General features: G+C 50.3%; 1 protein-coding gene across 1 annotated transcript in view; it reads left to right on the top strand.

The window, feature by feature from the left end:
• OTOG (otogelin) overlaps positions 1-13,838 on the top strand; it is an 86,986-nt gene that overhangs the window by 25,406 nt on the left and 47,742 nt on the right. The window contains exons 18-23 of the mRNA XM_060157768.1: positions 853-977; positions 1,863-2,075; positions 3,661-3,853; positions 5,212-5,286; positions 5,909-5,952; positions 7,461-7,620. Coding sequence (XP_060013751.1) covers positions 853-977; positions 1,863-2,075; positions 3,661-3,853; positions 5,212-5,286; positions 5,909-5,952; positions 7,461-7,620 — 810 coding nt within the window. The remainder of the gene's footprint in view (positions 1-852; positions 978-1,862; positions 2,076-3,660; positions 3,854-5,211; positions 5,287-5,908; positions 5,953-7,460; positions 7,621-13,838) is intronic.

Genomic DNA, 13,838 nt, shown 5'->3' with positions numbered 1-13,838 from the left:
TGGGTGATGCAGAAGGAAACATGAGAGGCTTTCTTCAGACAGAAATGAGAATTTGTTTGGAAAAGCAAGAACAGGAAAAACCTGGGAGCTTTTCCATGCATGTACATTTTAAAATGTAGCACCCTACTCTGCCTTGCCTGGTGGAGCTGATGTTAGCGCAGCTGGTTAGAATGGTGAGGGCAGACCTTGTTTAGTGTGGGCTGCTTGCCATGCTGCTAACTGTGAACTCTGGGTGGCAATACTGCTCTGTGTAACTTGAGTGTTCTCACTGCTCTGGAGCAATAATGTGCCTGTGGTGGGCGCCAGGCAGAACCTGCCCCTCATGGACACTATGATCTCTCTCCATTCTACCATCTACACCCAGTTCGGTGACCTTTGGAGACTGGTGTTGTCTAGGAAACATGCTTCTCCCCTTCCCCCCTTTATTGCCCCTCATGTGACTATTTCCCACCTGGAAAGAGAGGGAGGGCAAAGGAGTTTGGGGGAACTGCCCTTGGGGAAGGGAAGAGGAAGTCTTGATGTGGTGAAGTTTGGTTGATGGTGTTCCTGTTTATCTCTTTCTGACATGAAGAACTGGGGAGGGTGGTGAGGGGGACAGTGTGTGGCCTCAAGCCCGTTAGGAGCCTGTTGAACGTGATGGGTGTGTGTATGCACGCACATTTGTAATTGTATGTGTTTGAATGTGTCTGTGTAGATCCCCTTGGCTGTTTGCGTGTCTGGCATATATTTGTGTTCTGTGGGTGTGTGTGCGTGTGTGTACATGGGCAGGTGGATGCTTACCTGGGTGTATGCTGTATGTTCACTTGGGTACACGTGGGCCAGTGTGTGAATGTGGCTCTGCCGTGGCTGCAGGTCCCCAGTGGGTGTGCCTGAGAGCACCCCACAACTCTTTGGCAATTCTTGGAAAACACTGTCCGCCTGCTTCCCGCTGGTCTCTGGCTCCCCGGTGGACCCCTGTGATGTGCACCTGCAAGCCGGTGAGGTGATCGGGGAGGGGAGGGAGGAGGGGTGTGACTGGTTTGAGAGAGATGAGATGGGAAGCTGGGCATGAGGATGTTGACCACATCGGGTAGGAGTGATCAGAAAGGAGAAGGTGCGGGGAGGGGACTGGGCTTCCCTTCTGGTGAGGGGCAGGCAGAAGGGAACCTCACGTCCTATCCCTGTCACCTACACACACATTTGTACCGGCTCCCCCATCCCAGGGCAAAAGTCCGAGGTCTCACAGTGGCCCCACCAGGCTCTACGCTCTCCTCCCATCCCCCCCATCTCACCTCCTCCTCCATCCACCTCCCACCCTCCCCCTTCCTCCAGCTTCACTGGCCTCCTTGCTCTCTTCCTACACAGCCTGGTCCTTCTCTCCAGGTCTTTGCACTTGCTGTTCCCTTCACCTGGAATGTTTTTCCCTCATAAACACATGCCTCACTCTCTCACCTCTTTCGAGTTTTTGGTCAAACATCTTTCCACTGAGGGCTTCGGACCACTGGGTTTAAAATCACAATTCCCCTCCCGCCCCAACTTGCAATCTCCATTCTCCTTCCTAGCTTTCTCTCTCTCCTTAGATTCTTCCCCTTTAATTTACTATGTAAGTCGTCTAGTGATGGTCTCCTCCAACCAGAATGTCTGCTGTATGAGGGCAGGGACTTTTGTCTGTTTCGTTCACTCCCTTGACTCCTTCTGGCATATGGATTCATGCCTGGTATGAGGAATGCATTGCACGAGTGCCTGTGCATGTGCACACACATACACACACACTCCCGTGTACAGGGTCCCCTGAGCTGTGGGGAAGGAGGGAGGGAGAGACTGGGGCCTGGGGCACCAGGCAAACCAGACCTCTGACCCTTGGCCCGTTTGTCTGTCTCCAGCCTCCTATGCCCTGCAGTCCTGCAGCGTGCTCACTGGGGAGCTGTTTGCGCCCTGCTCCGCGTACCTGAGCCCTGTGCCCTACTTTGAGCAGTGCCGCCGGGACACTTGCCGCTGTGGGCAGCCCTGCCTGTGTGCCACGCTAGCCCACTATGCCCGCCTGTGCCAGCGCCATGGGCTCCCCGTCGACTTCCGTGCCCACCTGCCAGCCTGTGGTGAGCGCCCCACGCTTGTGTGCCCATGTGAGGACGGCTGGAGGAGCCGGAGCTCCAGATCCGAGTGTCCACCTGCCCCCCTGAACTCTCCCCTGGGACGTCCTACAGTCTCCTCCAGCCTAACACCCCTTCCTCCCAAACTGCTTCTCCTCCTGTGCTCTCCACCTCTGCCGAGGGCCCCCATCCATGGATTACCCAGGCCTGACACCTGGGCACGTGTCACCTCCAGTCCACCTCCAAGTCCTGTACGTCTGGTCAACTGCAAATTCAGCCAGTTCTCACCACCGCCATTGCCACCACCCTAGTCACAGCTACCTAACAGGTGTCCCTATAGCCTCTTCTCACTGCAGCCAGAGTGAACTTTCTAAAGATCACTGGCTGTGTGGCCCTCAGGTTTGAGTGCACACGTGGCTCAATGGGCCTGGGCTGGCCCATACCCACCCCCACGCCCACCCCAGGCCACACACCTCTCCATGTCTTGGTCATCTCTGTGCCCCCAGCCCCAGCACAGGGCCTCACTCTCAGTAAGCTTTTAGCAAATGTTTGTTGAATAAATGGAAAAGGCACAGTACAGTAAGTCTCCTACGTATGAATGAGTTCCGTTCCTAGAGCATGTTCGTAAGTTCAGTTTGTTCGTAAGTCAAACAAAGTTAGCCTAAGGTACCCAACTAACACAATAGGCTGTATAGTACTGTACTATAATAGGTTTATAATACGTTCGCATCTTTGAAAGTTCATAACTCGAAGGGTCGTATGTAGGGGGCTTACTGTACTGGGAGTCAGGAGACCTGAGTTTTATTCCAGCCCTGCAGGTAACTTTCTGTGTGTCTGTGACAAGGCCCTGCCCGTCTCTGAGTCAAAGTTTCTCCAGAGCTGGTTGGATAGGACCACATTAGAATCATCATGGGAACTTTTAAAAAATGCACCTGTCTGAGCCATATCCAGTATCAATTAAAACAATGTATCTGGCAGTGAGGGGCAGGGGTCAGCATTTTTAAAAGCTCCCAGGTGGCTTTGATGTGCAGCCAGGGTGAGAACAACTGGGCTTGGCAGTCTAGGTGGCTCTACTGGCCCTGACAGACTGTGGGAGACTCCAGGGCAGTGGGATGGTGTCCAGATGAGGAGAGGGCAACCCTGAGTCTTGGACAAAGGGCCCCGAGAGGCTGCTGGAGGGAGCACAATTGATCTTCATAACCCATGGAAGCGAGAGAGGCAGAAGTGTGTGTGTATTTACAAACCTGTGCATGTGTGTCTGTGGGTGAGTGCAGGGCTGTCAGGGGGCAGTGATTTCCACTCCTTCCCCAGTATCACTACCTAAGAGGAACGCCCTGCAGAGAAAAGGAAATACCAATGGCAGGGTCCAGGCTGAACTTGGGAGGTGGGACCCACCTCTGTGGCTCTGCCATTCTGGTGTAGTGGGAGGCAGGCTGGGTTCAGATCTCAGCTGTGACCTTGACCTGCTGTGTGACCTTGGACAAATGTCTTAACTTCTCTGGTTCTCAGTTCTCCTCTTTATGATGATGACTCCACCCCACACAGTTGTGAGTAAGAGAGAAACAAAGCACAGTTACATTCCTCACTACAGCACTGTCCTGTGAGGCTACCAAGGAGTACAGCCCCTGTGTGGCTCCGTGTGGACAAACCTGCCAGGACCTAGCCGGCCCTGAGGCCTGTGGAGTTGATGGTGACGGCGACCTCAGCGGGGACGAGTGTGTGGAGGGCTGTGCCTGCCCACCAGACACCTATCTGGACACCCAGGCTGACCTCTGTGTTCCCAGGTGAGCGGGCTGGCTTGAGCTCTGTGTCAGGTGGTGATGAGGCTGGGGGTCTCCAGAGCATATGAAACTGGGGTGCCTGACTGGGCCTCTCATGTCCCTGCTTCATCTCACAATCTCGGGGCAGAGCTTGGAGGGTAAGCTGGGTCAGTGGTCGGGTGGGCTTCCTCTTCTAGACACCCCTCCCCCTTCCCTGGCCTCTCTTCTCAGCTCTGGCTCTTTGCTCCAGCCCAGAACAACCCCGCAGAGCCAACAGGGTCTCTGCCCTCATCTCTCCTCTCCTTCCACAAATCTTTACTGACCATGTATGTTCCAGACATTTCTAGGCCCCGGGAAATCAGCAACGAACAAAACAGAGTCCTGCCCTCACAGAGCTCACATTCTGGGTGGTGAGACAGATAATAAGCAAATAAACAGATCCTTCATGGGTCTGGTGGTGACAAGAGCTATAAAGCCAAATACAGCAGAGTGAGAACAGAGGGTCCTGGGACAGGGAGGGGTTACTGTTATGTCATGTGAAGTGAGCATGGAAGGAAGGCCTTTCTGATGAGGTGACATTTGAGCAGAGATTTGAGTGAAGAGTGCTGTAGGCGGAGGGGCACAAGGGGAAGGCCCTGAGACCTGCCTGTGGGCATTCTCGGTGTGGCTAGAGGGCAGAGTTGCGGGGGAGGTGGGAGGTGGTGACCTCACCTCACAGGATCCTGGGGCTGACTGCCAAGGTCCTTGTTCCCCTCCAGGCCTATTTCTCCATCTGTAAAATGGTATCACATTCAACTGAATAATGGGGGAGCTGGAGAGGAGCCCCTTTAGGGAGCATATTTGATTCACTCACTCAGAGACCTTTTGTAGCTACAGTCCTCCCTTGAGATCCAGATGTGTGCCCTACCCCGACCCCTTGAGTTTGAGCATTGCCAGGGAAGGGAGCCTCTGAGGGTTATATGGGGTGGAGGAGGATTTAGAGGGAGAAGGTGGTGAGAAGCACTGGGGTTGGATGAGTTCAGACATCCCTTCCAGCCCTCAACTGCTCTGCTTCAAGGCCTGCACTTGGCTGTAAGCGGCAGGTGCCATGGGAGGTATGTGAGAAGGCAACACAGCCTTTGGCCTCAGATGACCTACAAAGAGGAGGCTGCAGAGACGGTAGCATAAGGTTCTCCGCCTTATACTAGAAAGATGATGTATTTGGAGGGCCTAGCCTGGTGTTCACAGTATTTTAACAACCTGTGTGGTGTAGGCACTGAGCCATCAGAACGGATGCTGGGTCTGAATGCCCCTGGCTGGCTGAGGGGTGGGGCCCCTGTCCTTGGCTGTTCCCGCCCCAGCTCCTGAGCTGGCCCACCTTTCTCTGTTCCCGGCTTGTACAGGAACCAGTGCTCCTGCCACTTCCAAGGAATGGATTATCCCCCTGGAGACAGTGACATCCCATCTCTAGGCCACTGGTGAGCTCCCTAGACAGCAGCACTATTATCTTCTCTTTATTATTATTATTATTTTTAAATTTTATTAAAAATTTTTTTTTGCGGTACACGGGCCTCTCACTGCTGGGGCCTCTCCTGTTGCGGAGCACAGGCTCCGGACGCGCACGCTCAGCGGCCATGGCTCACGGGCCCAGCCGCTACGCGGCATGTGGGATCTTCCCGGACCGGGGCACGAACCCGTGTCCCCTGCATCGGCAGGCGGACTCTCAACCACTGCGCCACCAGGGAAGCCCTATTATTATTATTTTTAATCTTAGTCTGGCTGCGCCGCAGGGCATGTGGGAACTTCCCAGACCAGGGATCGAACCCGCGCCCCCTGCAGTGGAAGCATGGAGTCTTAACCACTGGACCACCAGGGAAGTCCTATTATCCTCTCTTTAAATGGAAGTTGCTGACTAAAGAAAATTCAGCAGTGCAAAACTTTCCATGAAGCGACACCCACCCTCCCCCTCTGCACAGGGAGCCAGGGACAGAAGTGGGCATGTCCTTCTGAATCCTGCAGTAACCTGAGTGCAGTAACTCGAGGTCTCCGGGCCCTGCAGTGACTGGGTGGGCTGATCCCAGTGCCTCTCTCTCTCTGCAGCCACTGCAAAGATGGGGTCATGAGCTGTGGTAGCAGAGCCCCAGGTAAGGGTGACAGGGAGGGTGGGGCCTCCTTCATGGTAGTGGGGTTGTGGAGAGCTCGAGGACAGACCAGGACAGGGACACCCCACCCCAGGTCTTGTGCCACACCGAGCCTTCTGTGTTCTTTGCCCTCTCGGGAAAGGTTCCAACTTGGAGGGTGGCATTGTGAAATCCTGTCCCAACCTCAGCCCCACTCAAGTGGCTGTCCCTCCTGCTTCTCGAGAAGATGCTGAGACTCCATCTCCCTCAGGGGTAACCAGCTGGGGTATCTGGACAGTCCCTTGACCTCCCCTGGGTCCTGGATTTCCTCTGTCTGAACCATCACGTGTCTACTGAGGCTGACTCTGTGTCCAGTGCGGGATGTGGGATCACAGCAGTGGGGAGGATAGGCTGAGCCTTTGAGACGCTCACAGGCGGTAGAGATGGGGGCATCAGGGTGGCACCCTGGTGGATCAGCCTGTGAGGGCCTTGGAGGTGGTAGGGCGAGGAGGCTGGAGCCTTCAGGGAGGACCTCCTGGGGTGGATGGTGCCACTAAGTATGGAGATTGGCACAGAGGAGATCAGAGAATAATCATATGGCAGGTGGCAAAGAGCAGGGCTTCCAAACTCAGGTAGCCTGGGTTCAAATCCTGCCCAGCACTCACTACCTGTGCAGCCCTGGGTAACTCACTTCACCTCTCTGAACCTTCACTTCCTCTTTTGTACATAACCTAGATTCCTATGTTCTCCCCACGTTTTGTATATGTCCTTGAGAGTGTTTTTCTTTTTGTTGTTTCTGGCTTCAGGTTTCTGCCGTTTAGGACTTTTATTTCATCTCCTGTAGCTATCCCTTTCTCTCTGTTCTATCCCAGGGTGGGCATAGAACTCAGACCCCCTTTATTGATTTTCCTAAAAAAGATCGCTCACATGGTATAAGTGCATACGGCCGACACGACTGAAGGCTCTGGGAGAGAGAGTGGGTTTATGTCACAGAAATACAGGTAAATGGGAAGTTGACTTCCATGTTGTTAAAAGTCCCCTGGCCACCTGCCACACTGCATGGCTATCCTCTTTCTGGCTCCTCTTCTGTTCCCTCTGGGGCACTTCCTCTCACCTTATCATGCCTTTGAAAGCAGAAGTGACTTCTCTCCGTTATATGGGAAAATAGGGGATAGTAATACCTCACAGAGTTGTTGCAGGATTGAATAAGAAAATGCACATGAGGGGCCTGGAACAGTACCTGGTTGAAAGGACACGTCCAGTAATTGGTACTGGTGGTGGTTGTCCTATTGTGGGACAGCACATACCCCTCCCGCCCACTGTGATGTGTGCTTGGGAACCCAAGGAATGCCTCAGGGGCAGCAAGGGCATGAGAAAGCATCAGAGCCCCATCTCTGCCTGCATCCTCCAGATGCTGGTCCCCAGGTCTCCCTGGCCCCCCCTGCCACCCAGGAACCCACCCCAGGCCCAGGTGTTCCAAGCATCCTGCTGAGTGTCCAGGCTCTTGCCAGCACCACCCTCTCCTCTTCCAGCTGCTGCCTGTCCAGCAGGCCAGGTCTTCGTGAACTGCAGTGACCTGCACACCGACCCTGAGCTGAGCAGAGAGAGGACGTGTGAGCAGCAGCTGCTGAACCTGAGCCTGAGCGTGCCAGCCCGTGGCCCCTGCCTCTCAGGATGCGCCTGTCCCCAAGGGTATGTATCTGTGTTGCAATGGGTTACCACTCCCGAAGGCTGGCAGAACCAGGGACCATAACGTGGAGTGAGGGGCAGGGAAAACCTCACACAGCCTTGCAGGGAGGCACCAGCCCACAGCTGGCCAGTGACAGTATAATGACTAGCGAGAATCTGAAAAAGAGCAGGAGGGTGGGGAGCCGAGCCGGAGGGGGGTCCACCTGCCTCTGCTTCTCACCAGCATGTGGCCTTCGACAAGGAAGGGGCCTAGCTCCTTTGAGGCTCAGTTTTTCATATGTAAAATGGGAATAATAATAATTCCTACCACCTCAAGAGATTGTTGGAGGGTTAAGTGAGGTACCAACCACTGGGTGGGTGCCGGGCATACCCTAGAGGCCTCATGGGCTGAAGACTATGAGAGAGGAAACCCGTGTTTAGCTCTCAACCTTCATTCCTGCAAAATTCTGACCAGGTGGAGGGCTCAGGCCCCTGTAATACTTGAAAAAGAAAGGCCCCACCCTGTGGAAGTAGTCTCCCTCCTGGGTGCCCGAGATCCTGCCATCACAGCTGGGTGATCTGCATGAGCTGAGTTTTGTAGGTCGCCTCATTGATGCCCTGTACGCCGAGGTGGCTGCAGGGGCCCAGCGCCCCGCTCTGCCAGTTCTCGTTCCTGATGCTGGTCTTGCTTCAGGTCTAGGCTGAGAAGACAGTTGGGCACCTCGTCCCATGACTTGGCAGCACTGGGCTGTGTCCTCAGCCTGTGCGGAGAACAGGGCTAAACTGGGAGTCCCAGCCCAGGCCTGGCAGCCAAAGGACGTGAGAAGGGGGTCAGAGCTTCTAGGGTGAGAAAGGGAGGGAATAGTCAGTTGGAGTTTTGCTGTTTATAAAACACCTTGATATAATGATCTCCTTCAATCTCAGAGCATCCTTGGGAGAAAGGAGGGGAGGATCATTATTCCCATTTTGCAGATGAAGACACTGAGGCCAAGGGTGGGGTGCAGGGAAGTGGTCTGCCCAGAGATCCATGACTCAAACCCAACTCTGCTTACTGCAAACCCTGCCCTTTGGCCAGAGCATGCTGGCTCTGTGAGGCCTGGAGTCTGGTCCCCTACACAGAGGTCATGATGTGGTTTATGAGCCTGCCCTTTCCCAGGCAAGGGCATCCACAAGGGAGCCCTGTGAGGTTTGGAGAACTCGCACAGGACCCTAGGCCCAAGACTCTGCATTTCTAACAAGCTCCCAGGGGTTGCTGATGCTGCTGGTCTAGGAGCCACACTTTGAGTAGCAAGGTTCTAAAGCAATGTCCAACATTAGGGATTAGTTTAACTCAGAAGATCCCGAAGCCAGACTGGGGCTCCCTTTTCAGTCCCCAGGCTCCAAAGCGTAGGATAGGATGTGAAGATTTCTAAGGGCTCGGTGACTTTTGACAAGTTACATGACCTCTTGGGCCACAGTTTTCTTGTCTGTGAGGCCCGGCTGGCTGTTTGCAGGACCAGTCTGAGCAGGACAGTACCTGAATCCTCTTCCTCTGCTTCTGGCCTCCCAAAGTTCAATCCAGGTCCTGGCGCTGTGCCAAGAGCATCCACGGTCCAGAGGACTTAATGTTTGTCACTAGCTGTGTGATGTTGGACAGGTCACTTAATGTTTATGAGCCTGAGTTTGCTCACCTGTGAATTGAGGACAGTAACACCTATGGTGCAGGATTCTTGTGAGATTTAAAGAAGACAGCGGCTGCAAGGAGCCGGGCACAGTAAGTGCTCCGGAGAAACTCGTCCTCTTCCCCTTCTTAGCGTTGAACCCCCATCACCTCTTGGGGTATTTGCCCTAGTGGCTCACGTGTTGTATCAAATGCCCTATGAGGAGCTTATACACACTCCACAGGGGCTTGTCAAAGGGAAATTGTTACAGTCTCAACTTTTAAAGGAAGGACAGGCATTTCCTGCCATAGTGGAACATTCTCTTGGGAGCCGGGAATGGGCTCCCAGGGATACCTAACAACCCCTGCCTGGGGCCTTCTGGGCCTCTGGTCCCTGTGCCCCTCCCCGTGGTGTTTCTTAGACTCTCTGGGTGTGTGTCATCCTCCTGGGCCACTGCAGGGATCTGGGGCTGTCTGTGCTGCTCCAAGTTCCTTTGCATGTTGGTGCTGAGCCAAGGGCTCTGGGGCCACTAAGTAGTGTAGCCCAGTGGTTAGGAGCATGAACTCTGGAGTCAGGCTTGAGTTCTGATTACACCACTTACTGGGTGAGTCAGTTAACTTCCCTGAGGCTCAGTTTCCTCACCTGTAAATTGGCACAGAATAAGCACTCTATGTGAGTGATGGCATTGTCTTCCTTCACCTGGATCCCATGCATGTGCAGATGCTCCCTGAGGGGGGTCTGGAACAAGAGGGTCCCTTAACAGTTAAGGAGAGGGTGCTCCACAAATTGAGGGCACCTTGAAGACAGAGGCCAGAGCTTCTCTCTGCATGCTCCTGTCTGTGGTGGGCACACAGAAGGTGCTAGGGATGCAGGCAGGTCTGCAAAAGGCCAGGAGGGAGCAGTGGATGGTAGGCGGCAGGAAAGGTCCCCTCCCCGGGTGGATGGTGGGGGCCAGGGAAGGGCCTGGGGGTGAAGATGGAAGGCGGTGAGCCAGCCCATCACTGGTGTCTGATGCAATTATGGAGAAAGGAAGGGTAAGAAACCAATATTTATTGTGTATCTACTAAGTGCTAGGCAGTGCGCCCAGGTCTATAATTAAATTCTCGTAATGACCTTGGGAAGAAGGCGTCGTTATCCCCGTTTCACACATGAAAAACTGGAGGCTTAGAAAGGTTAAGCGGCTTCAGGTAGAGCACTGTGGATTAAGCACATGCTTTTTTATTATTTTCCTGCTTCCTCTGACAATCGCGATGAAATGTTGGTAATGGAGTAAGAAGTATAAATCACCAGGGACAAAGGGAGCAGGGATGGGATGACAGTGGCATGAGATGGGTCAATAGTTTTTGAAGAAGGAACGAGGGTGGCTATGTAGAAACTGACCTTGCAGAGCAGAGGATGACAGCTGATGCTTGTAGAGAAGGAAGGCCAAGGAGAAACAGCCTACGTGGTGTTGACGGCTTGAGGAACAGGAGGCTCCAGGCATCTCAGAAAGAGGGGTGGTGGGAGCAAGACAGGAGGATGAGGTGCAAGTCTGGGTAAGGAGCGGTTAAACTCCCGGATTCCCTGACCCCATCCAGCAGAGAAAGGTGGTAAGAGTTTCTAGAAATGTCAAGTTAGAGGCTTTGATCTCAGGGACACAGGCAGGGATGAAATGTAGAGTGAAAATAGGGAGATGACTTAAAGCCTGCTGGGACCCAGCCTTCCTCCCCAGCTTGGTTCCCAGGATGGAGGCATTTTTGCCTCCCAGGCCAGAAATGAAAGATGATTCTTCTCCTGCAAATTGGCTGGGCCAAGAGAAAAAAACTCTAGAAACTGACATTTTGGGAGTTCCACAACAAAAATGATGACCCACCCCTTAAATATGGAGCTTCCAATCAATGTTTCGTGTCTCACTCTATTTCCTTTTAATTTTTTAAAAGTGAGGCATAATTTATATACAGTAAAACACACAGATCATAAGTATACAGTTTGCTAAGCTTTGATAAATTTATACCCTCTTGTAACCCACACCTCCATCAAGATAGAGAACACTTCTTTCCCCTCAAAAAATTCCTTTGAGCCCTATGCTTTTTCCTAGTTAGTGCCTCCCCCATCCCTCCACCATAGTTCTTTATTTTGGCATAGATAGTCTCTGCCTGTTCTAGAACTTCATGAAAGTAGAATCATGCAGTATCTACCCTTTGATGTCTGGCTTCTTCTCCTTAGCTTATGTCTTTGAGGTTGATCCATGTTGTTGCGTTTTCCAGTAGTTTGTTTCTTTTTATTGCTCAGTAGTATTCCATTGTATGAATATACAATAGTTAATTTATCCACTCAAATGTTGATGCATATTTGGGTTATTTGCAGTTTGGGCTATTTTAAATAAGGCTGCTTTCTCTTGGATGAACACTTCAGCATGGAATTGAGTCCTAGGGTAGATGTATGTTTAACTACGTAAGAAATTGCCAGATTACTTTCTAAAACATTTGTACGACTTCACCTTCTCATTGCATGAGAGTTTTGCCTGCACCATATTCTCACTAACACTTGATGTTTTCAGTCTTTCTCATTTTTGTTATTTTAGTGAGAACATAGCTGAATAGCATTATGGTTTTAATTTGTATTTCCCTAATGACTAATGATGAGTACTTTTTCATGTGTTGTTTGGCCATTTGTATATCTTCCTTTGTAAAGTGTCCATTCGAGTCTTTTGCCTACTTTTTATTTAGCTGATGTTTTAAAAAATTGAGTTGTAGGGACTTCCCTGGAGGTGCAGTGGTTAAGACTCCACACTTCTAATGCAGGGGGCCCAGGTTTGATCCCTGGTTGGGGAACTAGATCCCGCATGTATGCTGCAACTAAGAAGTCCGCATGCTGCAACTAAAGATCCCACGTGCCACAACTAAGACCTGGTGCAGCCTAAATGAATAAGTAAATAACTTTGCTTGTAAAAAAAAATTGAATTGCAGAAGTTATAGATTCTGGATGCAAGTCCCTTGTCAGACATCTGTATTGCAAATATTTTCTCCCAGTCTGTGGTTTGCCTATCCATTTACTTACAGTGTCTTAATATGTCTAAAAACTTCTGATGAGCAGAAGGTTAAAATATTGGTGATGTTTACCTTATCACTTTTTTCTTTATGATTAGTGCTCTCTGTGTCCTAAGAAATCTTTGCCACAGTTCCAAAGATATTCCTCTACGTTTTCCTCTAGGAGCTTTATAAATTTTGCTTTTACATTTGGATCTATAATCTATCTAAAATTATTGTATTTTGTATATGCTGTAAAATGGAGTTGTTTCATTTTATTTTTTCTGGTGGATATCCAGTGGTTCTAGCCGCATTTAAAAAAAGACTTTACTTTCCCTATTGAATTGTTTTGGCACCTTAAAAAAAAATCAATTGACTATATAAATGTCGGTCTATTTCAGGACTCTTTATTCTTTTTTTTTTTTAACATCTTTATTGGAGTATAATTGCTTTACAATGGTTTGTTAGTTTCTGCTTTATAACAAAGTGAATCAGTTATACATATACATATATTCCTATATCTCCTCCCTCTTGTGTCTCCCTCCCACCCTCCCTATCCCACCCCTCTAGGTGGTCACAAAGCACCGAGCTGATCTCCCTGTGCTATGCGGCTGCTTCCCACTAGCCATCTGTTTTACATTTGGTAGTGTATATATGTCCATGCCACTCTCTCACTTCGTCCCAGCTTACCCTTCCCCCTCCCCATGTCCTCAAGTCCATTCTCTACCTCTGTGTCTTTATTCCTAGGACTCTTTATTCTGTTCCATTGATCTATTTGTCTATCTTTAGGCCAATATCACACTGTCTTGATTTTTGAAGGCTTATAGTAAGTCCTGAAATCAGAAATTGATAGTGTTCTGACTTTGTTCCTTTTCAAAGTTTTTTTGGGCACTTTTAGGTCTTTGAATTTCCATGTAAATTTAGGACCAGCTTGTCAATTTCTACAAAACAGCCTCTGGGATTTTGATTGGGATTGTGCTGAATCTATAGGTCACTTTGGGAGAACTGACATCTTCATACTAGTGAGTCCTCTGATCTGCAAATGTCATTATTGCTCCATTTACTGGGCCTTCTTTAATTTCTCTCAGCAGTGTTGCATAGTTTTCACCTAAAGTTTTGCACATTTGTCATTGAATTTATTTATAGATATTTGGTGTTTTTGTCTTTCATTCCATCTAAGTTGTCAAATTTATAGGCCCATCTATGATGATTTTTTGCCTAGTCTATCAGTAATGGAGAAGAACGTTGAAATCTCCAACTATAATTGTGCTTTTGTCTCTTTTCTCCTTTTAGTTCTATGAGTTTTTGCTTCTGTTTTTGAAGCTCTCATACTTGGTGCATGCCCATTTAGGATTCTTATGTTCTCTTGATAAATTGACTCTTTTGTTATTATGAAATAGCCCTCGTTATTGCTGTTAATACTACTTATCTTGAAGTCTACTTTGTCTAATGTTAATATAGCCACTCTGTCTTGTGACTAGTGTTTGCATGGTATCTTTCCCCATCATTTTACTCTTAGCTTATCTGTGCCTTTATATTTCAACTGTGGCTTTTGTAAACAAAATATAGTTGGGTCTTGCTTTTTTCACCAGTG

Source organism: Lagenorhynchus albirostris, chromosome 9 (assembly GCF_949774975.1).
Source record: "Lagenorhynchus albirostris chromosome 9, mLagAlb1.1, whole genome shotgun sequence".
Lineage (NCBI taxonomy): Eukaryota > Metazoa > Chordata > Mammalia > Artiodactyla > Delphinidae > Lagenorhynchus > Lagenorhynchus albirostris.
The sequence above is the reverse complement of the archived record's forward strand: the minus strand, read 5'-3'. Positions and strand labels throughout refer to the sequence as shown.